The sequence below is a fragment of the Aotus nancymaae genome, unplaced genomic scaffold (genome assembly GCF_030222135.1).
Source record: "Aotus nancymaae isolate 86718 unplaced genomic scaffold, 86718_ANA_hifiasm-v0.15.2.pri h1tg000014l, whole genome shotgun sequence".
In the NCBI taxonomy this organism is placed as follows: Eukaryota; Metazoa; Chordata; class Mammalia; order Primates; family Aotidae; genus Aotus; species Aotus nancymaae.
This window is the reverse complement of record NW_026988425.1, coordinates 235,721-261,013: the sequence shown is the minus strand read 5'-3', so window position 1 is coordinate 261,013 and position 25,293 is coordinate 235,721. Positions and strand designations below refer to the sequence as shown.

At 55.6% G+C, this 25,293-nt stretch overlaps 1 protein-coding gene across 1 annotated transcript in view; it reads right to left on the bottom strand.

Annotated features, from left to right (window-relative positions):
* AHRR (aryl hydrocarbon receptor repressor) overlaps positions 1–24,156 on the bottom strand; it is a 97,766-nt gene extending 73,610 nt beyond the window's left edge. Inside the window, exons 1-2 of the mRNA XM_064375746.1 lie at positions 23,846–24,156; positions 7,202–7,383 (exon numbers count right to left, since the gene is read on the bottom strand). Coding sequence (XP_064231816.1) covers positions 7,202–7,383; positions 23,846–24,156 — 493 coding nt within the window. The remainder of the gene's footprint in view (positions 1–7,201; positions 7,384–23,845) is intronic.
* Positions 24,157–25,293: the final 1,137 nt, after the last annotated feature.

The following is a 25,293-nucleotide window of genomic DNA, read 5'->3' as shown; positions in this document are numbered from 1 at the left end:
CAGCCTCATGTGCCAGCTCTCTGCCATGCCAGCCATACAGAACCTCTCCTGTCCTTACCTCTTATCCTCCCACCCTGCAGTGTCAGAAGTCATAGCTACCAGTTGGGGAGGACCCATGGGGCAGCAGCCTAACACCCAGCCTCCCACCTGCCACAGCGCCAGGTGAGGTTAGAAAGAGGTTCACGGGGCCGGGGGCGGTGGCTCACACCTGTAATCCCAGCACTTTGGGAGGCCGAGGCGGGTGGATCACGACATCAAGAGATCGAGACCATCCTGGTCAACATGGTGAAACCCTGTCTCTACTAAAAATACAAAAAATTAGCCAGGCACAGTGGCGCATGCCTGTAATCCCAGCTACTCGGGAGGCTGAGGCAGGAGAATTGCCTGAACCCAGGAGGCGAAGGTTGCGGTGAGCCGAGATCGCGCCATTGCACTCCAGCCTGGGTAACAAGAGCGAAACTCTGTCTCAAAAAAAAAAAGAAAGAAAGAAAGAGGTTCACAGGAAGACATGTAGAGTTTTAACGGTTTTGCTGGACCTATACTAATCACCAAGCCCAGCCTGCTTGGGCCACATTAGTGGAAGACACTGAATTACCTAGAAGGGACCAGAAAAGTCCTGAGATTATCCCCATTTCTTCTGAGCACAGGAGAATCAGTCCACAAAGGACACTTGCTGGGGCAGACATGAGAAAAATCAAAGTTGTCTTCTCTCAACCCTTCCTTCAGGAGTAAACTCAAGCACCAGGAATGAATGAGTGAATGAGCCCTTGCTCTTCTTGGCCAGGTTCATCTTTCAGAAGCATTTAAAAGAGGCAGGAAAAGTAAAATCAGCTCATAAAATAAGGGCGATCTTGCCATACAACCACAGCAGTGCTCGGGAAACCCCTCCTGAGGGCCTCAGGGTCAGAGGCAGGCGTGGCCTCACAACATCAGGGCAGGACCAGCTCTCATCCTCTCCTGGCTCTCAAGTACAGAGAAATATCCTAAATTATTTTAAACGTGTGAGTCTTTGCAGGAAACTCTCCCCAAGGGGAAGCCGTCTTCCAGAAAGCACCAGTGATGGAGAGGAAGGGGCGAGGTAGAAAGCTGGAGCACAGCCTGGAGAGCTGGAAGCCACGCGAGCCACACGTGCCCACGGCCGCCACAGGATGAGAAAAGTCGAGCCCCCGACCTGCGGCCCTGCCATGGGAGCTTGCCTTAGTCTCCAGGGCTGCTATGACGAAATGATTTAAACTACAGAAAGTTATTTTCTTGCAGTTCTGGAAACTAGAAGCCCGTTTCTGGTGAGGGCTCTCTCGTCGGCTGGTGGACGGCCGCCTTCTCACTGCATGTTCACGTGGAATTCCTGCTGTGCTTGTGGACACAGCCAGCCCTCCAGGGTCTCTTCTTATCCATGTGCTAATCCCGTCAGATCAGAGCTCTGCCCTTACGGCCTCATTTAACCTTAAACTTAACTTCCTTAGAGGCCCCTTCTCCAGATACAGCCAAACTAGAGGCTAGGGCTTTGACATACGAGTTTTAGGGGACATAAATGTTCAGTTTATAGCATTCAGTCCTAGCCTCCAAAATTTATGTCCTCACATGCAAAATACATTAATTCCATCCCAACAGCCCTGAAAGTCTTAACCCATTCCAGCATCAACTCTAAAGCCTGAAGCCAAAATGCATTTACCCACTATCTAAATCAGAAGTGGGTAAGACTCAAGGTCCAGTTTCTCCTAAGGCAGAATCGCTCTCCAGCCAAGAACCTGTGAAGCCGGACAAGCCCTGTGCTTCTAAAATACAGCGGTGAAGAGGCACAGGATGGAACTCCCGTGCTGAAAGGCAGAGCACAGAAGGGAGAGACAGGAGACGGGTCCCATGCAAGTCACACAGCTGGCAAGGCAAAGCCCCTGAGACCCGGAGGCCTGGGGACAATCCTCCTCGGCTCTGTGCTCTGCCCACAGGCCCTGCCTCACCCCCAGCTCTACAGTGGCCCCACCCTTGGAAACCCAGGAGGAGGCAGCCCTGCCCTGGGCCTGGGAGTGGCACCCCATGACCTCTGAGTCACCCCCAGTCACACTCTCCCCTTTCTGAAAAGATGAAGCATCTGGCCGCTAGAGAGGGCTGCCTCCCGTCCTGCTCTCCTGAGGCCAAGCTGACACTGTCTCTGCAAGCTGGTCCCATCCCCACTCCTGGCCTCTGCTGAGGAGGCTTCCTGGTTGGACTCCTGATTCCTGCCAGTCTCCCTGTCAAAGGGTCATTCTGCTGCATGCAGAGTGTTCTGTCCAGGACATTTTCTCACTTTCTGCAATGTGGGTAGACTGAGACTTCTCCAAATCTGCAAGTTCTGGTTCCTTTTCTCCTGACAGTTCCTTCGACGTATCTCCCGACGTTTCACTGTGCACAGCAAGGAGAGGCAGGGGTTTCAACACTTGGCTTAGAAATCGCCCCAGCAAACATCCCATCTCATCACTCGAGTTCCACTTTCCGCAGTCCTGGCGGTTTTACAACAAGAATCACTTTCCTCGCGTTTCCACGGGCACGTTCCTCACCAGAGTCAGCTTTCATGCTCACGCTTCCACCGGCATTCTGTTGATGGGCTGCGTGTGTTCTCTACGACCACGGCCGCTCTCCCTACAAGGCTTTCCTCCCAGAGCCCCCGCCAACGATGCCTTTAACACCCACAGTTCTACCAACCACCGCTTCACAGCCATCGGGGCTCTTTCTAGCGCAGGCCTCAAAACTCCAGCCGCCACCCGTCAGCCAGCCATTCTCAGGTACGTGGTCTGTGGTACAGGGCACCCCACTTCTCTGCGTGGAACTAAACGGCGTCATCAGGATGCAGCTGATCTGGCGCTGGCGAGGGTCGTCTTTCCGGCTTGCAGACGGCCGCCTTCTCCCCGTCACGTCACGGCCTTCCTTAGGGGGGTGTTCAGCACAGGGTGACAGACGGTTCTCTTACGTCTCCTTGTGAAGAACACCGGTCCTATCCGATCGGGCCACACCCTCACAACGCTGTTTCACCCTAATTTCTTCCTGAGAGGCCCATCTGCAAATACAGCCACACTGGGAACCAGGGTTTCACCGTGTGAATGGCCGAAGGGGCGAGGCCGACATCCCGTCCGTAAGACCATCGTGGAGGAACCGGCACGTCTTCGGTGGAAGCTGGAAATGGGCACGATGTGGCTGAGGAACCTGTGACTTCAGGCCTGGGCTTACGCGATCACCCACGGTCGCAGGGAGCACAGAACTTGTGACTCACAGCAAGCGTGGATTCCGGAGCTCCAGATCCCAGGAGCCCCCGTGGCGCTGCGGGGCCTCGGTTCTTGCCCAGCCACGTGCGGTGACGCGGACGTGCCCGTTCGGCCCAGGTGGGTTTCGGAGCCAGGATGGACACAGGTGTGCAGTGGAGCGCGGCGGACGTCGAGCCACGAGAGGGCCCTGGATGCCGCTGCGGGCGACGAGCCGGAGGAGCAGGAGCAGAGTCATCCCGACGGGAAGATCCCCCGGGCTCTCAGAGCGAGGCTGTGCCGCCTGCCGTCCCACGCGTGGAGGCGGACACAGCTGCGTGCCAGGCTTGGGTAGACTCCATGCCTGAGGGTCTCCAGTGCCGGGCACCCTTAGCCATTCACTGCAGGGTCCTGGGAAACACAGACACCCCCAGGGAGCTCCGGGAGGGTGGCCTGACCCACAGCTGGGCTTCAGCCACCGAGGCGGAGCTTCTGGACCCTTCCAGCCAGCGTTAGGGTCCCACGTCCCAGGCTGTGACCAGGACTGAGCCTAGAAGGGGCCCAGCTCCCCTCCCTGCCCACAACAGGAGGCCAGAGGTTACTCTCAAGACGGCAGCGCGACCGTCTGCCCCGCACCACCTCCCTCCCTCCCTCTTCCGTGCCTGGCTTCCCCCGGTGTGAGCAGGGAATCGCCGAGAGCGGAAAATGCCCACCTTAACCGTCGCCCAGGAGAGGGATCTTATAATTTGAAGTGCCAGTCCGCAAACAAACATAAAATAAACCCACTGCATTCCAGAAATCCACGAAGGAAAACATTAACGTCACAAGCAAACGCTCAGGCCATCATCACCCTTTGAGGTGAACCTGGTTCATATCCTTCCCAAAGGCAACTTTTTATGGCAGCCTTGATGAAATTAGCTTACCCATCTCTAAGTCGAGGCATAGTTTAAGATACAACTTTTATAGCCCGACTTGTTTCTAATTACACAGTGGACATGGCTTCAGAAAGGTTTTTACAATTTCCTGTAACATGTACAGCCTGAAGGGGATCACAAAACCCACAATCCTTGGTAGTAAAATCAGGAAGTTGGCCGGGCGCGGTGGCTCACGCCTGTAACCACAGCTACTTGGGAGGCTGCGGCAGGAGAACCGCTTGAACCTGGAAGATGGAGGTTGCAGTGAGCCAAGATCACGCCATAGCACTCAGCCTGGGCAACAGAACAAGACTCTGTCTCAAAATTTTTAAAAAAAGCAAAAAAGAAAAATCAAGAAGCTGACTGCGTTCCCTGACTGTGAGAGCTGCAGCGCTCTCACAAGACACGTGCGGGGCCCTGCACAGGACGGCCACCCCGTGCCATCACCCGGGACGATGGCAGACACACCAGGTCTTCAGCTCGGTACAAAGCCTCCCTGCCGGCTGCCCCAGCCCTTCCTGCGCCGTCCAGACACGGGGGCTGCCGAGCCACACCGCCCCAGCCATGAAAAGCGTGTCCCAGAAGGCAAACCCGGGAGCCTGCCCTGGATTCCATGCTGGTGCCCACCCTGCCACACCAGACCACACCAACTGCACCACATCTTAATCCTCGTGGACAAGCCGCCATCCTGTGCACACAGCAAACCCCAAGTCTCACAGGTAAAGTGAGTCCAACACCACCCAGCGGCCCTGGGCACCAGAGGCCCGGGCTGGGGATGAAGGTAAATATAAAATTAATATTTTCAGCATAAAACTAGAAAACCTGGAACCTAAAACTAAAACTTGCTGTGACCTCATCACTCAGATAAGATCTGTTAACACTTTGTGGGATTTGATTTTCATTGGGGCTGGGGCCGCCAGGACGCTGGGAAGACCCTCAGTGTGGGGGCACACAGCACATTACGCTGAGGTCCCCGTGGCTTTCATTCCCATATCCCACAGGCCACGTCCTTCCTTGGGGGTGTCTGAGGGTGTGTGGGGGCTGCACAGGCCCGGGCACTGAGACCCTCTCACATGCCGAGACAGACACCCTCCCCGAGACGAGGTCCCCACCCTGACTCAGAACTCAGAAGACGAGGTGCTGGGCACAACTGCCACGTGCTGCTGATGACAGGCTTTTAATTCTAAAAGTGGTGCAATCAAACTACGTGTGGGCATGTCACCCAACACAGAAGCTGGAAGCAGCTCCTCCCCGACCCTCCCGCAATGCCAAGGCCCCACAGTCTACACCTCGAGTTCTCTGAAGAGATCCCAGCTCCCAGGGCAGCAATAACCACAAAATGCCACACTCCAAGGACAGACAGGCACAGGCCTGGGGAGGCCCCACCAGAGAGGCAGGAGCCCAGGAAGCCCCTCCCCATGGAGGGCAGCCCCAGCAGCTGCATCCGGGGAGGGCCTGGCATGGGCAGGGGGAGGCGCCCAGCACACCAGGGCAGCCCCCGAGTCCTACCTCAGCCTCCTGACCATGCCCAGCCCTGCTCACCCACCAAGCCGACCCCCATTCGCTGGAGCTGGGTGCTGTGGGGAAGCCCCAGTGAGGCCCGGCAGTGGGGGGAACAGCCCTAGCCCCTCCCACAGGAGCTGGGCCGCTTCAGTGAACCCAGAACCAGAGGCGCAAACTGGCCCATCCCAGCAAAGTGGGGTGAGACCCCCACCCTGAGAGTGTCGAAGACAGCCAGGGCCAGACCCGGCCCCAAGGAAAATCCACAGCCCTGCCAGCTCCCAGCCCGGGGCCAAGTCTCCAGGTGAGTCTGGGGGCAACAGGGGAAGAAGGGAGTGCACACGGTACAGCCCACCAGACACACGTCACCAGGCCACGCAGGATGCAGGAGGACCCTGGGGAGACCCAGCGGGACTCAGAGGAGGCACAGCTGGCACAGGTGGGATCCAGGTGGACCCAGGTGGACTCAGGGTAGACCTGGCCTGACTCAGGTGAACAGGTGGGCACAGGTGAGACCTGGCCAGACTCAGGTGAACAGGTGGGCACAGGGGAGACCTGGCCAGACTCAGGTGAACAGGTGGACACAGGGGAGACCTGGCCTGACTCAGGTGAACAGGTGGGCACAGGGGAGACCTGGCCTGACTCAGGTGAACAGGTGGGCACAGGTGAGACCTGGCCTGACTCAGGTGAACAGGTGGACACAGGGGAGACCTGGCCTGACTCAGGTAAACAGGTGCACACAGGGGAGACCTGGCCTGACTCAGGTGAACAGGTGGACACAGGGGAGACCTGGCCTGACTCAGGTGAACAGGTGGGCACAGGAGAGACCTGGCCTGACTCAGGTGAACAGGTGGACACAGGGGAGACCTGGCCTGACTCAGGTAAACAGGTGCACACAGGGGAGACCTGGCCTGACTCAGGTGAACAGGTGGGCACAGGTGAGACCTGGCCTGACTCAGGTGAACAGGTGGGCACAGGTGAGACCTGGCCAGACTCAGGTGAACAGGTGGGCACAGGGGAGACCTGGCCTGACTCAGGTGAACAGGTGGACACAGGGGAGACCTGGCCTGACTCAGGTGAACAGGTGGGCACAGGGGAGACCTGGCCTGACTCAGGTGAACAGGTGGACACAGGGGAGACCTGGCCTGACTCAGGTGAACAGGTGGGCACAGGGGAGACCTGGCCTGACTCAGGTGAACAGGTGGACACAGGGGAGACCTGGCCTGACTCAGGTGAACAGGTGGACTCAGGGGAGACCTGGCCTGACTCAGGTGAACAGGTGGACACAGGGGAGACCTGGCCTGACTCAGGTGAACAGGTGGACACAGGGGAGACCTGGCCTGACTCAGGTGAACAGGTGGGCACAGGGGAGACCTGGCCTGACTCAGGTGAACAGGTGGACACAGGGGAGACCTGGCCTGACTCAGGTGAACAGGTGGACACAGGGGAGACCTGGCCTGACTCAGGTGAACAGGTGGACACAGGGGAGACCTGGCCTGACTCAGGTGAACAGGTGGGCACAGGGGAGACCTGGCCTGACTCAGGTGAACAGGTGGACACAGGGGAGACTCCTACCTTGGAAGAAGCTCTTCACCCGGAGGTAACTGACACTGAGGCGCAGGACAGAAAGCTTGTCCAGCTTGGAGATGACGTCAGCTGGGAAGGGCAGCAGGCTGGCCAGGTGGTCCAACTCAGCGTTGAGGCGGTCCCGGTGCCGCTTGGAGGGGTTGGACTTCTCCACCCCCAAGGCAGGCCTCCTGTAGGGAAATGGCCTGGGTCAGATGGGCTTCTCCAGCAGAACTGTCCTCTGCAGTTACCTTACTAGGAGCATTTAAGCTGCCCCCAGGACAAAAACTGGGAGGAGGCCTAGAGCTCACCCACGCCTCAAGACACAGACACTGAAACCCACAGCACACACCAGGGAAGTACAGCTCACCCACGCCTCAAGACACAGACACTAAAGCCCACAGCACACACCAGGGAAGTACAGCTCACCCATGACTCAAGACACAGACACTAAAGCCCACAGCACACACCAGGGAAGTACAGCTCACCCACGCCTCAAGACACAGACACTAAAGCCCACAGCACACACCAGGGAAGTACAGCTCACCCATGCCTCAAGACACAGACACTAAAGCCCACAGCACACACCAGGGAAGTACAGCTCACCCACGCCTCAAGACATACACACTAAAGCCCACAGCACACACCAGGGAAGTACAGCTCACCCATGACTCAAGACACAGACACTAAAGCCCACAGCACACACCAGGGAAGTACAGCTCACCCATGACTCAAGACACAGACACTAAAGCCCACAGCACACACCAGGGAAGTACAGCTCACCCATGCCTCAAGACACAGACACTAAAGCCCACAGCACACACCAGGGAAGTACAGCTCACCCACGCCTCAAGACATACACACTAAAGCCCACAGCACACACCAGGGAAGTACAGCTCACCCATGACTCAAGACACAGACACTAAAGCCCACAGCACACACCAGGGAAGTACAGCTCACCCATGACTCAAGACACAGACACTAAAGCCCACAGCACACACCAGGGAAGTACAGCTCACCCATGCCTCAAGACACAGACACTAAAGCCCACAGCACACACCAGGGAAGTACAGCTCACCCATGACTCAAGACACAGACACTAAAGCCCACAGCACACACCAGGGAAGTACAGCTCACCCATGACTCAAGACACAGACACTAAAACCCACAGCACACACCAGGGAAGTACAGCTCACCCACGCCTCAAGACACAGACACTAAAGCCCACAGCACACACCAGGGAAGTACAGCTCACCCGTGACTCAAGACACAGACACTAAAGCCCACAGCACACACCAGGGAAGTACAGCTCACCCATGACTCAAGACACAGACACTAAAACCCACAGCACACACCAGGGAAGTACAGCTCACCCATGACTCAAGACACAGACACTAAAGCCCACAGCACACACCAGGGAAGTACAGCTCACCCATGACTCAAGACACAGACACTAAAACCCACAGCACACACCAGGGAAGTACAGCTCACCCACGCCTCAAGACACAGACACTAAAGCCCACAGCACACACCAGGGAAGTACAGCTCACCCACGCCTCAAGACACAGACACTAAAGCCCACAGCACACACCAGGGAAGTACAGCTCACCCACGCCTCAAGACACAGACACTAAAGCCCACAGCACACACCAGGGAAGTACAGCTCACCCACGCCTCAAGACATACACACTAAAACCCACAGCACACACCAGGGAAGTACAGCTCACCCACGCCTCAAGACACAGACACTAAAGCCCACAGCACACACCAGGGAAGTACAGCTCACCCATGCCTCAAGACACAGACACTAAAGCCCACAGCACACACCAGGGAAGTACAGCTCACCCACGCCTCAAGACACAGACACTAAAGCCCACAGCACACACCAGGGAAGTACAGCTCACCCGTGACTCAAGACACAGACACTAAAACCCACAGCACACACCAGGGAAGTACAGCTCACCCACGCCTCAAGACACAGACACTAAAGCCCACAGCACACACCAGGGAAGTACAGCTCACCCACGCCTCAAGACATACACACTAAAGCCCACAGCACACACCAGGGAAGTACAGCTCACCCATGACTCAAGACACAGACACTAAAGCCCACAGCACACACCAGGGAAGTAAGGCTCACCCATGACTCAAGACACAGACACTAAAACCCACAGCACACACCAGGGAAGTACAGCTCACCCACGCCTCAAGACATACACACTAAAGCCCACAGCACACACCAGGGAAGTACAGCTCACCCATGACTCAAGACACAGACACTAAAACCCACAGCACACACCAGGGAAGTACAGCTCACCCACGCCTCAAGACACAGACACTAAAGCCCACAGCACACACCAGGGAAGTACAGCTCACCCATGACTCAAGACACAGACACTAAAGCCCACAGCACACACCAGGGAAGTACAGCTCACCCACGCCTCAAGACACAGACACTAAAGCCCACAGCACACACCAGGGAAGTACAGCTCACCCACGCCTCAAGACACAGACACTAAAGCCCACAGCACACACCAGGGAAGTACAGCTCACCCACGCCTCAAGACACAGACACTAAAGCCCACAGCACACACCAGGGAAGTACAGCTCACCCATGACTCAAGACACAGACACTAAAGCCCACAGCACACACCAGGGAAGTACAGCTCACCCATGCCTCAAGACACAGACACTAAAGCCCACAGCACACACCAGGGAAGTACAGCTCACCCATGACTCAAGACACAGACACTAAAACCCACAGCACACACCAGGGAAGTACAGCTCACCCACGCCTCAAGACACAGACACTAAAGCCCACAGCACACACCAGGGAAGTACAGCTCACCCGTGACTCAAGACACAGACACTAAAGCCCACAGCACACACCAGGGAAGTACAGCTCACCCATGACTCAAGACACAGACACTAAAACCCACAGCACACACCAGGGAAGTACAGCTCACCCATGACTCAAGACACAGACACTAAAGCCCACAGCACACACCAGGGAAGTACAGCTCACCCATGACTCAAGACACAGACACTAAAACCCACAGCACACACCAGGGAAGTACAGCTCACCCACGCCTCAAGACACAGACACTAAAGCCCACAGCACACACCAGGGAAGTACAGCTCACCCACGCCTCAAGACACAGACACTAAAGCCCACAGCACACACCAGGGAACTACAGCTCACCCACGCCTCAAGACACAGACACTAAAGCCCACAGCACACACCAGGGAAGTACAGCTCACCCACGCCTCAAGACATACACACTAAAACCCACAGCACACACCAGGGAAGTACAGCTCACCCACGCCTCAAGACACAGACACTAAAGCCCACAGCACACACCAGGGAAGTACAGCTCACCCATGCCTCAAGACACAGACACTAAAGCCCACAGCACACACCAGGGAAGTACAGCTCACCCACGCCTCAAGACACAGACACTAAAGCCCACAGCACACACCAGGGAAGTACAGCTCACCCGTGACTCAAGACACAGACACTAAAACCCACAGCACACACCAGGGAAGTACAGCTCACCCACGCCTCAAGACACAGACACTAAAGCCCACAGCACACACCAGGGAAGTACAGCTCACCCACGCCTCAAGACATACACACTAAAGCCCACAGCACACACCAGGGAAGTACAGCTCACCCATGACTCAAGACACAGACACTAAAGCCCACAGCACACACCAGGGAAGTACAGCTCACCCATGACTCAAGACACAGACACTAAAACCCACAGCACACACCAGGGAAGTACAGCTCACCCACGCCTCAAGACACAGACACTAAAGCCCACAGCACACACCAGGGAAGTACAGCTCACCCATGACTCAAGACACAGACACTAAAGCCCACAGCACACACCAGGGAAGTACAGCTCACCCACGCCTCAAGACACAGACACTAAAGCCCACAGCACACACCAGGGAAGTACAGCTCACCCACGCCTCAAGACACAGACACTAAAGCCCACAGCACACACCAGGGAAGTACAGCTCACCCACGCCTCAAGACACAGACACTAAAGCCCACAGCACACACCAGGGAAGTACAGCTCACCCATGACTCAAGACACAGACACTAAAGCCCACAGCACACACCAGGGAAGTACAGCTCACCCGTGACTCAAGACACAGACACTAAAACCCACAGCACACACCAGGGAAGTACAGCTCACCCATGCCTCAAGACACAGACACTAAAGCCCACAGCACACACCAGGGAAGTACAGCTCACCCATGCCTCAAGACACAGACACTAAAGCCCACAGCACACACCAGGGAAGTACAGCTCACCCGTGACTCAAGACACAGACACTAAAGCCCACAGCACACACCAGGGAAGTACAGCTCACCCATGCCTCAAGACACAGACACTAAAGCCCACAGCACACACCAGGGACGTACAGCTCACCCATGACTCAAGACACAGACAGTAAAGCCCACAGCACACACCAGGGAAGTACAGCTCACCCGTGACTCAAGACACAGACACTAAAGCCCACAGCACACACCAGGGAAGTACAGCTCACCCACGCCTCAAGACACAGACACTAAAGCCCACAGCACACACCAGGGAAGTACAGCTCACCCATGCCTCAAGACACAGACACTAAAGCCCACAGCACACACCAGGGAACTACAGCTCACCCATGACTCAAGACACAGACACTAAAGCCCACAGCACACACCAGGGAAGTACAGCTCACCCATGACTCAAGACACAGACACTAAAACCCACAGCACACACCAGGGAAGTACAGCTCACCCATGACTCAAGACACAGACACTAAAACCCACAGCACACACCAGGGAAGTACAGCTCACCCACGCCTCAAGACACAGACACTAATGCCCACAGCACACACCAGGGAAGTACAGCTCACCCATGACTCAAGACACAGACACTAAAGCCCACAGCACACACCAGGGAAGTACAGCTCACCCACGCCTCAAGACACAGACACTAAAGCCCACAGCACACACCAGGGAAGTACAGCTCACCCACGCCTCAAGACACAGACACTAAAGCCCACAGCACACACCAGGGAAGTACAGCTCACCCATGACTCAAGACACAGACACTAAAGCCCACAGCACACACCAGGGAAGTACAGCTCACCCACGCCTCAAGACATACACACTAAAGCCCACAGCACACACCAGGGAAGTACAGCTCACCCATGACTCAAGACACAGACACTAAAGCCCACAGCACACACCAGGGAAGTACAGCTCACCCATGACTCAAGACACAGACACTAAAGCCCACAGCACACACCAGGGAAGTACAGCTCACCCATGCCTCAAGACACAGACACTAAAGCCCACAGCACACACCAGGGAAGTACAGCTCACCCATGACTCAAGACACAGACACTAAAGCCCACAGCACACACCAGGGAAGTACAGCTCACCCATGACTCAAGACACAGACACTAAAACCCACAGCACACACCAGGGAAGTACAGCTCACCCACGCCTCAAGACACAGACACTAAAGCCCACAGCACACACCAGGGAAGTACAGCTCACCCGTGACTCAAGACACAGACACTAAAGCCCACAGCACACACCAGGGAAGTACAGCTCACCCATGACTCAAGACACAGACACTAAAACCCACAGCACACACCAGGGAAGTACAGCTCACCCATGACTCAAGACACAGACACTAAAGCCCACAGCACACACCAGGGAAGTACAGCTCACCCATGCCTCAAGACACAGACACTGAAACCCACAGCACACACCAGGGAAGTACAGCTCACCCATGCCTCACAGTGACCGTCCCCTATGGCTGACCCATTTAACCTCAGAGTGACTGTCCCCTACGACTGACCCATTTAACCTCACAGTGACCATCCCCTACGGCTGACCCATTTAACCTCACAGTGACCGCCCCCTACGGCTGACCCATTTAACCTCACAGTGACCGTCCCCTACGGCTGACCCATTTAACCTCACAGTGACCGTCCCCTACGGCTGACCCATTTAACCTCACAGTGACCGTCCCCTACGGCTGACCCATTTAACCTCACAGTGACCGTCCCCTACGGCTGACCCATTTAACCAACAGTGACCGTCCCCTACGGCTGACCCATTTAACCTCACAGTGACCGTCCCCTACGGCTGACCCATTTAACCTCACAGTGACCGTCCCCTATGGCTGACCCATTTAACCTCACAGTGACCGTCCCCTACGGCTGACCCATTTAACCAACAGTGACCGTCCCCTACGGCTGACCCATTTAACCTCAGAGTGACTGTCCCCTATGACTGACCCATTTAACCTCACAGTGACCGTCCCCTACGGCTGACCCATTTAACCTCACAGTGACCGTCCCCTACGGCTGACCCATTTAACCTCACAGTGACCGTCCCCTACGGCTGACCCATTTAACCTCACAGTGACCGTCCCCTACGGCTGACCCATTTAATCAACAGTGACCGTCCCCTATGGCTGACCCATTTAACCTCAGAGTGACTGTCCCCTATGACTGACCCATTTAACCTCAGAGTGACTGTCCCCTATGACTGACCCATTTAACCTCAGAGTGACTGTCCCCTATGACTGACCCATTTAACCTCACAGTGACCGTCCCCTACGGCTGACCCATTTAACCTCACAGTGACCGTCCCCTACGGCTGACCCATTTAATCAACAGTGACCGTCCCCTATGGCTGACCCATTTAACCTCACAGTGACCGTCCCCTACGGCTGACCCATTTAACCTCACAGTGACCGTCCCCTATGTATGATGCATTTAACCTCAGAGTGACCGTCCCCTATGGCTGACCCATTTAACCTCAGAGTGACCATCCTCTACAGATGACCCTTTTAACCTCAGAGTGACCATCCCCTATGACTGACCCATTTACCATCATTGCACAGAAACCACATCGACTGACCTCTCATTCTAGATATCATTTCCACACACATTCATCTGCAAAGAAAAGATGGCAGCCAGTGTGGAGTCCACTGAGGCTGCGTGGGGAGACTGAGAAGGGGCAGGTCACCGGAAGGACCATGGGAACGAGGCCGCCTGACTTTCTCCACTAACCCTCCCGGGACCGGGCACACATAGGAGTGAGCCTGTTGTTTCCAGGGGTTTGGGTCTCTTTTGTCAAGAAATCCCTAATTTTTCTCCAGTGTTTGCACTTATGAGTGAGCCGACACGTGCATGTTGTAAGTCTGAAGCGATGTCCTGTCAGGAACCCCGCGCCACAAACTCCATTTCTCATTGTCTAACGACCCCCGCCATATGCCAGTCACAGAGCAGCCTGACAGTGCCAAATCCAGAGCTATTTCCTTCGACACAAAACTAACCAGTTACAAGTGAGCAGGTCAAAGACCCTTAGGGCAGTCGCTAAGCCGTGCAAACATCAGCGCTATCTAGTTCCAGCCCTGAGGGAAACCGCTTCCCCATCAGCAGTCTCTCCAGATTCCCCTTCCATTAGCCCTGGCAGCGCCCAGTCGGCCCTGGGCATGGACCTTCCTACTAAAGACGTGTCACAGAAATGGAATCGAGGCGTGGCCTTCTGTGCCCGGCTTCTTTCTCACAGCACAGCGTTTTCAAGGTTCATCCACCTCGTCCCCGGTGCCTCCTTCCCTACTGTTCGTGGCTGAGTCATATTCCCGTGTGTGGATGGGCCACGTCGGTTTATCCATCCACACGCTGATGGTGTTTGTGCTGTCTCCTCTGTTTATCACTGCAGGGAACACTCGTCTGGAAGATTCTGTGTGAACTGCTGCTTTCAATCCTCCTGAGCATACACTTAGCAGTACAGTTGCTGGATCATATGTTAATTCTGCTTCATTTTTTTTGAACCACGAAGCTGCTTTCCACGTGGCGGCACTATTTCACTTTCCCACCCGCGACGTGGCCCGCCTCCTGGTTCTCCACATCCTCACCCCCACTTACGGATTTTCTGGTCTTTTGATGACAGCCATTCTGGTGGGCGTGAAGTGGTATTTTGTTATGGTTTGGATTTGCATTTCTCTAATGACTTATGATGTTCAGCACCTTTTCAAATGCTTGTTGCCCGTTTTTATATTTTCTTTGGAGAAACGGCTATTCAAGCATTTTGCCCAGTTTAAATTTGGGTTATCTTCTTCTTTTTGAGTTGTAAGAATTCTTTGTGTCCTCTGGATACCAGGCCCTTAATGAGTATATGATTTGTATTTATTTTCTCTCATTCTGTGTGTTATCTTTGGTTATCTTTCCACTTTCTGGTTGTTGTTGTTTTTAATGTCACCTCCAACAAAAATTTAAAAATAGGCAGGAGAATCCAGGGACGACCCGGATCTGCTCTCGTGTGCGCTGCCATCCCCTGGCTGGAGGGGCCCACCTCTCAGTGAACCGTACCCAAGGCCTCCCCAGAAGACAAAGGGGCACCTAGTGGGCAGGCAGGGGCTGGGAGAGACCACAGAGTGGGGTGCCAGAGAGATGGGGGAGGTGGGGGACGGCAGCGCAGAGAGGACAGCCAGGAGCCCTGATCACGGACGGAACCGCCAGGTCCAGGAGCCCTGATCACGGACAGAACCGCGAGGTCCAGAAGCCCTGATCACGGACAGAACCGCGAGGTCCAGAAGCCCTGATCACGGACGGAACCGCGAGGTCCAGAAGCCCTGATCACGGACGGAACCGCCAGGTCCAGGAGCCCTGATCACGGACGGAACCGCGAGGTCCAGGAGCCCTGATCACGGACGGAACCGCCAGGTCCAGGAGCCCTGATCACGGACGGAACCGCCAGGTCCAGGAGCCCTGATCACGGACGGAACCGCCAGGTCCAGGAGCCCTGATCACGGACGGAACCGCCAGGTCCAGGAGCCCTGATCACGGACGGAACCGCCAGGTCCAGGAGCCCTGATCACGGACGGAACAGCGAGGTCCAGGAGCCCTGATCACGGACGGAACCGCCAGGTCCAGGAGCCCTGATCACGGACAGAACCACGAGGTCCAGAACCATGCAGGAGAAGCTCCAGTTCGGTCCAGGGCAGAGGAGACTCCAGGAGGATTCTCCAGTGCTGTCAGCACAGAAATGGGTGCGGGAGGAGCCCCAAGGCAGCTCAGGGGGAAAGAGAGGCCCCAAAATATGCAATGCCTATGAACAAACCTAACAAAAGACACCCAAACCAGAGCTGAGAAAAATCGAAAGACCTCAATACGCAGAAAGATACACCATGTTCTTGGACTGGATGATTCAATATTGTTAAGATGCTAATTCTCCCCAAAACTGATCTATAGAGTCAGTGTAATCCTAATTAAAACCCCAACAGCAATTTCTACAGAAACTGACAAGCTGATTCTAAAATTTACGTGGAAATACAAAGGACCTAGAATAAAGAGAAGGGCACCGAGTTTAGGCCCTCTCTAAAGCTACGACATTAAAGATGATTTGGTTATTAGAGAAAACATAGAAATAAAAGTGAATAGAAAAGAATGGTGTGAGTCTAGCAATAGACACGCTGGTTTTTCTTGGGTCTTCGTAAGATACTAAGGCAACTCAATAGGGCAAGGGAAATGTTTCCAGTAACTGTATATCCATGAAAGAAATGGACACCAGCTCCGCCCTCATGTGATCCCCAAAAATTAACTCAAAAAGGAGCGTAGACCTCAAGGGGCTTCAAACTACTGTAAAACCTTAGAAGAAAACACGCAAAAGTCCTTCAGACCTCGGGGTAGTCACGGGACTCTTAGAACACACACACAAAAAAGCTCACAAGTTGGTCTTCGTCAAAAGGTTTTCAAACATCTTTTGAAAGTCAATAGCAACAAGATGAAAAAGATGAGCCTTAGACTGGAAGAAAATATTCACAACAAGGGTTTATATCCAGAATCTGTAAAGAACTCTTACAACTCAATAATAAGGTTAAAGAAGCCAATAAGAACATGGCCAGTTATTTAAACTGACACCCCCAGAGAAGACACGTGGGTGGTGAAGAAGCACATAAGGTGTTCTCAACGCCATCAGTCACCAGGGAAATGCACATTAAAACCCTGAGGACGTGCCACCAACACATGAGGACGGTCAAAACCCAAGAAGGCTGAGCACACCAGGCACCGGCGGAGGTGCAGAGGGACTGGGAGTTTCTGGGAGTGGGAAATGGCACGACTGCCCTGGAAAACAGTTAACAGTACTAACTTAATCAGTCACCCAGCAACAGCACCCCGAGAGTCACCCGGCAACAGCACCCCGAGAGTCACCCGGCAGCGGCGCCCCGAGAGTCACCCGGCAGCGGCGCCCCGAGAGTCACCCGGCAGCGGCGCCCCGAGAGTCACCCGGCAGCGGCGCCCCGAGACTCACCCGGCAGCGGCGCCCCGAGAGTCACCCGGCAGCGGCGCCCCGAGACTCACCCGGCAGCGGCGCCCCGAGAGTCACCCGGCAGCAGCTCCCCTGCACTGCTTTATCCAAGAGACATAACAACGTACAGACTTGTACGAAAATGTTCTCGGTGGCTGTATGTGTAATAGTCCCAAATGGAGAACAGCCTGAACTTCCATCGCAGGTAAATTAGCAGATTTGGTCTGTCCACACAACAGAACAGTTCACGGCAATAAAAAGGAACACGTGGCTGATGCTGGAAACACGCACGAATCCCAGGACCTTCATGACAAATGCACGCAGACCACAAAATCCTATGTGATTCCATTTGCACAAAATGCCAGGACACGCAAACCACCTACAGCGACAGGAAACAGATCAGAGGTCGCCTGGGGCAGAGCTAAAGGGAGGAATTATGAGGGGCCACAGAGAAGCTTGTGCAGTGACGGAAGCGCTTCATCCGGATTTTGGCGATGGCTTCGCTGGTGTACACAAACGTCCAAACGGACCCAACGACGCACCTCCGACGTGCAGTTCAACTGAAACACGTGTGCTTCAGTTATATCCCGATAAAGATTAAAATGCCAAAAACGGGAATTCCCATGGTTTCCACAGTGTCATGAGCTGAAGGCACTGTCCCTGCAGAAAACTCTGGCGATCCCAGAAGACGAGGAGCTTCAAACAGGCTGCCAGTGGCACAGGGCATTCACCCCCGGAAGAGCGCTGTGGATTCAGGATCCCCCGTGTGACCCAAAAGATACTGAGGCTGAGCAGGAGTCACGGGCACCACCGAGGGGAGGGCCGTCCAGCCGGCTGCCCAGCTTCCTCCACGTCAGCTGCCCCCTGCACTCGGTGCCTGTGGGGGCCTCTCAGGAGCAGGTTCTAGACCAACTCCCCCTCCGATGGCGCCGTCCACAGCCTTTACCAGCCACCCCTTCCAGATGAGATTGGGGGCACACACGGACCCATCCCCCATCACCACAGAAGAGCCAGCCAGACCAGAGCACTGGACGTGGCCCTCAGGTGCATCAGGGTTCACAGCTGGGATGGCCAGAGCGGAGGGGGCCCCCACTCCAGGAGGGGCTACAGGATGGGCGCCTGCAACTCAAAACATGCAGGGAAACTAGAGGCCAAAACACTGTTTCGACGTTGAGCCCAGGAGCCCAGCATGTGCCCAGCAGCCCCTCTAGGAGAAAGACACGCAGCCTTCCCAGAGACGCCCGCACTGGGACGCGCCAGCCTCCATCACCTCGTGCAGAGGTGAGCGTGTGCGGCAGTGGGCGTGTGTGTCTGAGTGTGAAAACAGTTCACGGCACTCAAGTCATCCACTGCCTTTGCCACTCACATCACAACTGCTTTTCTTTTTTCCCTCTTTCTTCCTCACATGCTGAAAAGTTTCAACCACAAATGCATATAATTTAAGGAATGTGTTTGAAGAACTAATGGGAATATTCTCCGATAAACTTGAAGCAGGGGAGCTCTTCCTAACCACGATGTCAGGTCAGCCACAAAAGTCAAGACTGACAAATTCAACTTCATACAAATTCAATTTTTTTCTGCACAGCAAGAACACTATACGCAAAATCAAAACTGGGGTAAAGCATTTGAAACCCTTTCGAACATTAATTTCCCTAGTTTCCGACCTCTTACGAATCAAGACGCACAACACAAAAACAACCCCGTAGAAAAATGAGCACAAGCCGTAAGCACCGTTCAGAGAAGACGACATGTAAATCGCCCTTAAACCTCACTCACGGCACAAGAAAGCAAATGACAATCGCGGCACCGGGAATGCAGTAAGTGCTGGGGCATGGGGAGGAGGCGCTGGCAAGGACCTCGAACCTTCACCTTTACGCTGGGAGGTCTGGTAACAACTGTCGGAACGACAAACGCCTGCGCTTTGGCTGAGCAATTCCACGCCTGGGTTTTCATCCTCCCAATATATGAGTGTAGGGGATTCGATTTTACTTCTCGCACGCTAACAACGCATTTCTGTTTCGTGGACGCTGGAAGAAGACATGAGGCCCCGGAGGGGGAGATAAAGGGCTTAGGACTCACGGCTCGGCAAGCCACGTGAGCTTCCACGCGTTCAGCACTCACCCAGGTCCCCAAGTCCCGTGGGGGGATGCGGAAGCGCCCTGGCTGATGCTGTGTGCACAGTGGGTTCTTCCAGCAACCAAGGAAGACTGAGCTTTATACAGGGTGAGGCTGAGGTCTGCAGGTGAAGGGCGGCCATGTCTGGGGGCCAGGGAGGATGGTGCGGGGTGCACGCCGGGGGCCAGGAAGGGCTGAGAAGCTTCCGTAGCTGGTTCTTCCTCCAGGGGTGGGCCATGAGATGTACATGCTCCTCAGTCTCTGCACTTGAGAGATTTGTGTAGGTGACATACTTGTCACATTTCGTAAAGAGAGAAAATAGCTTGGCCCCACAGCTGCAAATGCGGTCCCCATGGTGGGGAAGTCTAGGGAAGAATCACAACTAAATGTCCTGCTTTTCTTGTTTTTATTCCACTGCAAAGGCCTGAGAAAGGAGTTTTGGGGCCTTTGCATTTTATGCACTGGTGTTTTCAATGGCTGGTTGAATGCTCTCCTGGTTCAACACTCAGAGGAACGTGTCCTCAGGCTGCCTCCCTGCCTAGAGGCCGCTGACTTGCAGTTTTCTGTGACTCCCTCAGGAGACATGAATAAACTACATGTGCACACGTGGTATTTATGCGTCCTCCCTTTATATGCGAATTGCAGCATCTGCATCTACAACTGCCTGCCCTAGAGCTTGCCCGCCGTCAGCGCAGGGCTGTGCTGGGTCCCTCCTGAGCCTTCGGCCGGCCTCAGCTGTGTGCACGGCCCCAGGTGTGGCTTTGCGCCTGTGCTCACCGCTGGGCCAGCGGCCGCCTGGGCAGTGAGCCTGCTGCACGCTGGCGTTCGATGCAAGGAGAGTGCGAGGGACAAGGTCAGCTCTCCCTGTGGGACAAGGGATCTCTCTACTGTTCACACAGCAAACAAACCCTTCCTTCCCAAGGGGGGCCTTACCTCCCCGTTTCCCAGCCCCAGCTCCTCCGAACCCTGACCCTGACCCTGACTCTGACTCTAACCCTGACCCTAACCCTGACCTTAACCTTGACCCTACAGTGCTTGGAGGCACTATGGCCACACACTAAGGCCCAGCATTTGACCCATCAGGGGCCCGACGTCAGCGTCACAGCAGGTGACAGGGCAGTGAGGCGTTGCTGTGAATCTGCACAGAATCCAACAGCCCCAGCAGCTGGGAACATCATCTGACACACACTGCCTTACATACAACACACACACACACCACACACACACCATACACACACACACAACCTCACACACAGCCTCACACACACCATACACACACAGCCTCACACACACACACACAGCCTCTCTCTCTCTCTCACACACACACCACACACAGAGCCAGGGTTATCTGACACACAGCCTCACACACACCATATACACACACACACCACATACACACACCACACAGCCTCACACACCACACACGCAGCCTCACACATACTCAGCCTCACACACACCATACACACACAGCCTCACACACACACACACAGCCTCTCTCTCTCTCACACACACACACCACACACAGAGCCAGGGTTATCTGACACACAGCCTCACACACACCATATACACACACACACCACATACACACACCACACAGCCTCACACACCACACACACAGCCTCACACATACTCAGCCTCACACACACCATACACACACAGCCTCACACACACACACACAGCCTCTCTCTCTCTCACACACACACACCACACACAGAGCCAGGGTTATCTGACACACAGCCTCACACACACCATATACACACACACACCACATACACACACCACACAGCCTCACACACCACACACACAGCCTCACACACACCACACAAAAGCCTCAAACACACAGCCTCATACATGCATCACACACACACCTCCCCACACACACAGGCAGGGACATCTGACACAGTTTCACACACACGGCCTCACACACAAAGCCGGGATTATCATCTGACACAGGCTCACAGACACACAACCGCACACACACACACACAGCCCCCCCACAGCCTCACGCGCGCACACACACACACAGCTGGGGACATCATCTGACACACACAGCCCCCACACACAGTCTCCCCCCACAGCACCCCCACGGCCTCACGCACACAGCCTCACACACCATACACACACACACAGCTGGGGACATCTTCTGACACACACAACCTCCCCGATGCACAGTCTCCCACACATGGAGCCCCCCTGCAGCCTTACACACTGCTGCACAGCCTCCCCCATCAGCCCCTCCACACAGCCTCACACACACACACACACATACACATAGCCTCACACCCAGCCACCAAAGCCTCACACACCCACACACGCACACATATGCACACAGCCTCACACACACAGCCCACCACACAGCCTCACACACACACACACATACATACACACAGCCTCACACCCAGCCCCCCAAAGCCTCACACACCCACACATGCACACACATGCACACAGCCTCACACACACAGCCCACCACACAGCCTCACACACACACATACACATCCTCACACCCAACCCCCCAGAGCCTCACACACCCACATGTGCACACACAAGCACACAGCCTCATACACAGCCCCCTACACAGCCTCTCACACACACCCATACACATACACACAACCTCACACCCAGCCCCCACAGCCTCACACACACCTGCATGCACACAGAGCCTCATAAACAGCCTCACACACACAGCACCCACACACAAACAGCCCTCCCACAGCCCTCCATACACAGCCTTACAGACAGCACTAACATACATAGCCTCACACACATACACACAGCCTTGCACACCTGCACACACACCAACAGTCTCACACACCCACACCATCTCACACACCCAGTTTCACACACCTGCACAGTCTCACACACCACAGTCTCACACACCACACAGTCTCACACACCCACACACAGTCTCACACACCCACACAGTCTCACACATCCACACACAGTCACACACCCACAGTCTCACACACCCACAGTCTCACACACCCACACACAGTCTCACACACCCACACAGTCTCACACACCCACAGTCTCACACACCCAGTCTCACAACCACACAGTCTCACACACCCACAGTCTCACACCCCACAGTCTCACACACCCACACAGTCTCACACACCCACACAGTCTCACACACCCACAGTCTCACACACCCACACAGTCTCACACACCACACAGTCTCACACACCCACACACAGTCTCACACACCCACACAGTCTCACACACCCAGTCTCACACACCCACAGTCTCACACACCACACAGTCTCACACACCCAGTCTCACACACCCACACACGTCTCACACACCCACAGTCTCACACACCCACACACAGTCTCACACACCCACACAGTCTCACACACCTAGTCTCACACCCCCACACAGTCTCACACCCCACAGTCTCACACCCCACACAGTCTCACACACCACACAGTCTCACACACCCACACACAGTCTCACACACCCACACAGTCTCACACACCCACACACAGTCTCACACACCCACACAGTCTCACACACCCACAGTCTCACACACCCACACACAGTCTCACACACCCAGTCTCACACACCACAGTCTCACACACCCACAGTCTCACACCCCACAGTCTCACACACCCACACAGTCTCACACACACAGTCTCACACACCCACAGTCTCACACACCCACATAGTCTCACACACCACAGTCTCACACACCCACACACAGTCTCACACACCCACACAGTCTCACACACCCAGTCTCACACACCCACAGTCTCACACACCACACAGTCTCACACACCCAGTCTCACACACCCACACACGTCTCACACACCCACAGTCTCACACACCCACACACAGTCTCACACACCCACACAGTCTCACACACCCAGTCTCACACACCTAGTCTCACACACCCACACAGTCTCACACCCCACAGTCTCACACCCCACAGTCTCACACCCCCACACAGTCTCACACCCACACAGTCTCACACACCCACAGTCTCACACACCCACACAGTCTCACACACCCGCACACACGGCTGTGCCACACCCTCCGTCCCAGCAGGTGGCGGTCTCACCTGTGGAGCCTGGGAAGCCGCCACGGCCCCCGCCCCCGCCGCCCGGAGCTGCACCCGCCTCCCCGGCCTGAGCCCCATGGTGCCCGCCGCCCCCTCCACCGGTTTCCCGGGTGACGTGACCCGCACGGGCGGCGCGGATACGTTACCTTTTCTGCAGCGGCCTCCTCCGCTTGCGGCCGGCGTACGCGCACTCCCCCGGCGGGATCATCGTCCGCGGCCTGGAACACAGGGGCACCCGGGTCACCGGAACGCCAAGCGCGCCCATTCCCACTGCGACGCCCCCACACCCACGGCCTCCTCCTCCCCGTGGGACCCCCTGGCCCGGGACCCCTGCTCTCCAGCCCCCCGTGCGGAGAACCCGCCGCGGCCAGGCCTCCCCTGGGTCACCCCTCACGGCAGCCGGGTCCCGGCCCCCCCCACAGAAGCGGCTGCGCTGGAGCCTGGCCCACGGCGCCATGACGGGAGGCCGAGGTCCTGACCAGGAAGCCATCAAGGAAGCCACGTGCGGACGAGGCGCGGCCGAGGCCTGGGCAGCCTGCAGGTCGTCACGCTGGGTCCCACGGTCCCGTCACCCCGGGAAGGTATGTGGGTTCCCATGTTCCCGTCACCCCCAAGAGGGTACGCAGGGTCCCACGTTCCCACCATCCTTGAGAGGGTATGTGGGGTCCCATGTTCTCATCACCCCCGAGACAGTACTCAGGGTCCCGTGTTCCTGTCGTCCCCAGAGGGTACATGAGGTCCCGTGTTCCCATCACCCCCAAGAGGGTATGCGGAGTCCTGTGTTCTGGTTGCCCCCGAGAGGGTATGAGGTCCCATGTTCCCGTCATCCCTGAGATGGTACATGGGGTCCTGTGTTCCTGTCACCCTGAGAAGGTATGCAGGGTCCCATGTTCCCATCAGCCCCGAGAGGGTACCCAGGGTCCCATGTTCCTGTCACCCCAAGGGGACACACGGGACCACGTGATCCCATCACCCCTGAGAGTGTGCAGGCAGCAGCGTGATCTCCTCTCTGGTGTGACCTCCCTGTGGTGTTCGCAGCAGCTCTTCTTCTCATCCCTGCCCTCGGTGGCCTTGTGCTTTGGGCCAACAGGCTTTCTCTTTGCTATGTAAAATTCTGCTCCACTCTACAATCCTGGGATTCCACTTAAGTCACTAGCTCACAGCACCCTGAGTCCAGCTGACTACACCCACCAGCCGCCACCAACAGTGCTGGACACAGGCGTGGACCTCCCAGCAGGGCCCCTGAGGAGCAGTCCAGTATCTATGCCCAGGCCAGTCTGCTCACCTGTCATTCACCTCAGAGAAGGCATCACCCTTCTTGTCACAGAATCTTGATTCTTCCATGCAATAGGGGCAGCTGAGCGCTCACAAACATCCTGCAGACCTGTGTGCAGTAACCATCCCATGCCAGGCTCTGGGCCAAAGGCTTGGGGAGGAAGCAAAGGAGCCCTCACCTGTGTGAGGCTGTGTGCAGCCTGGAGGAGGAGGCAAACACACAATATCCACCTTGTCAGAAATGTGTCGCGGATCTACTCTGAATATAAAGACTTGGTAGATAAAACGGATAGAAAAAGATACACCAGGCAAACATTAA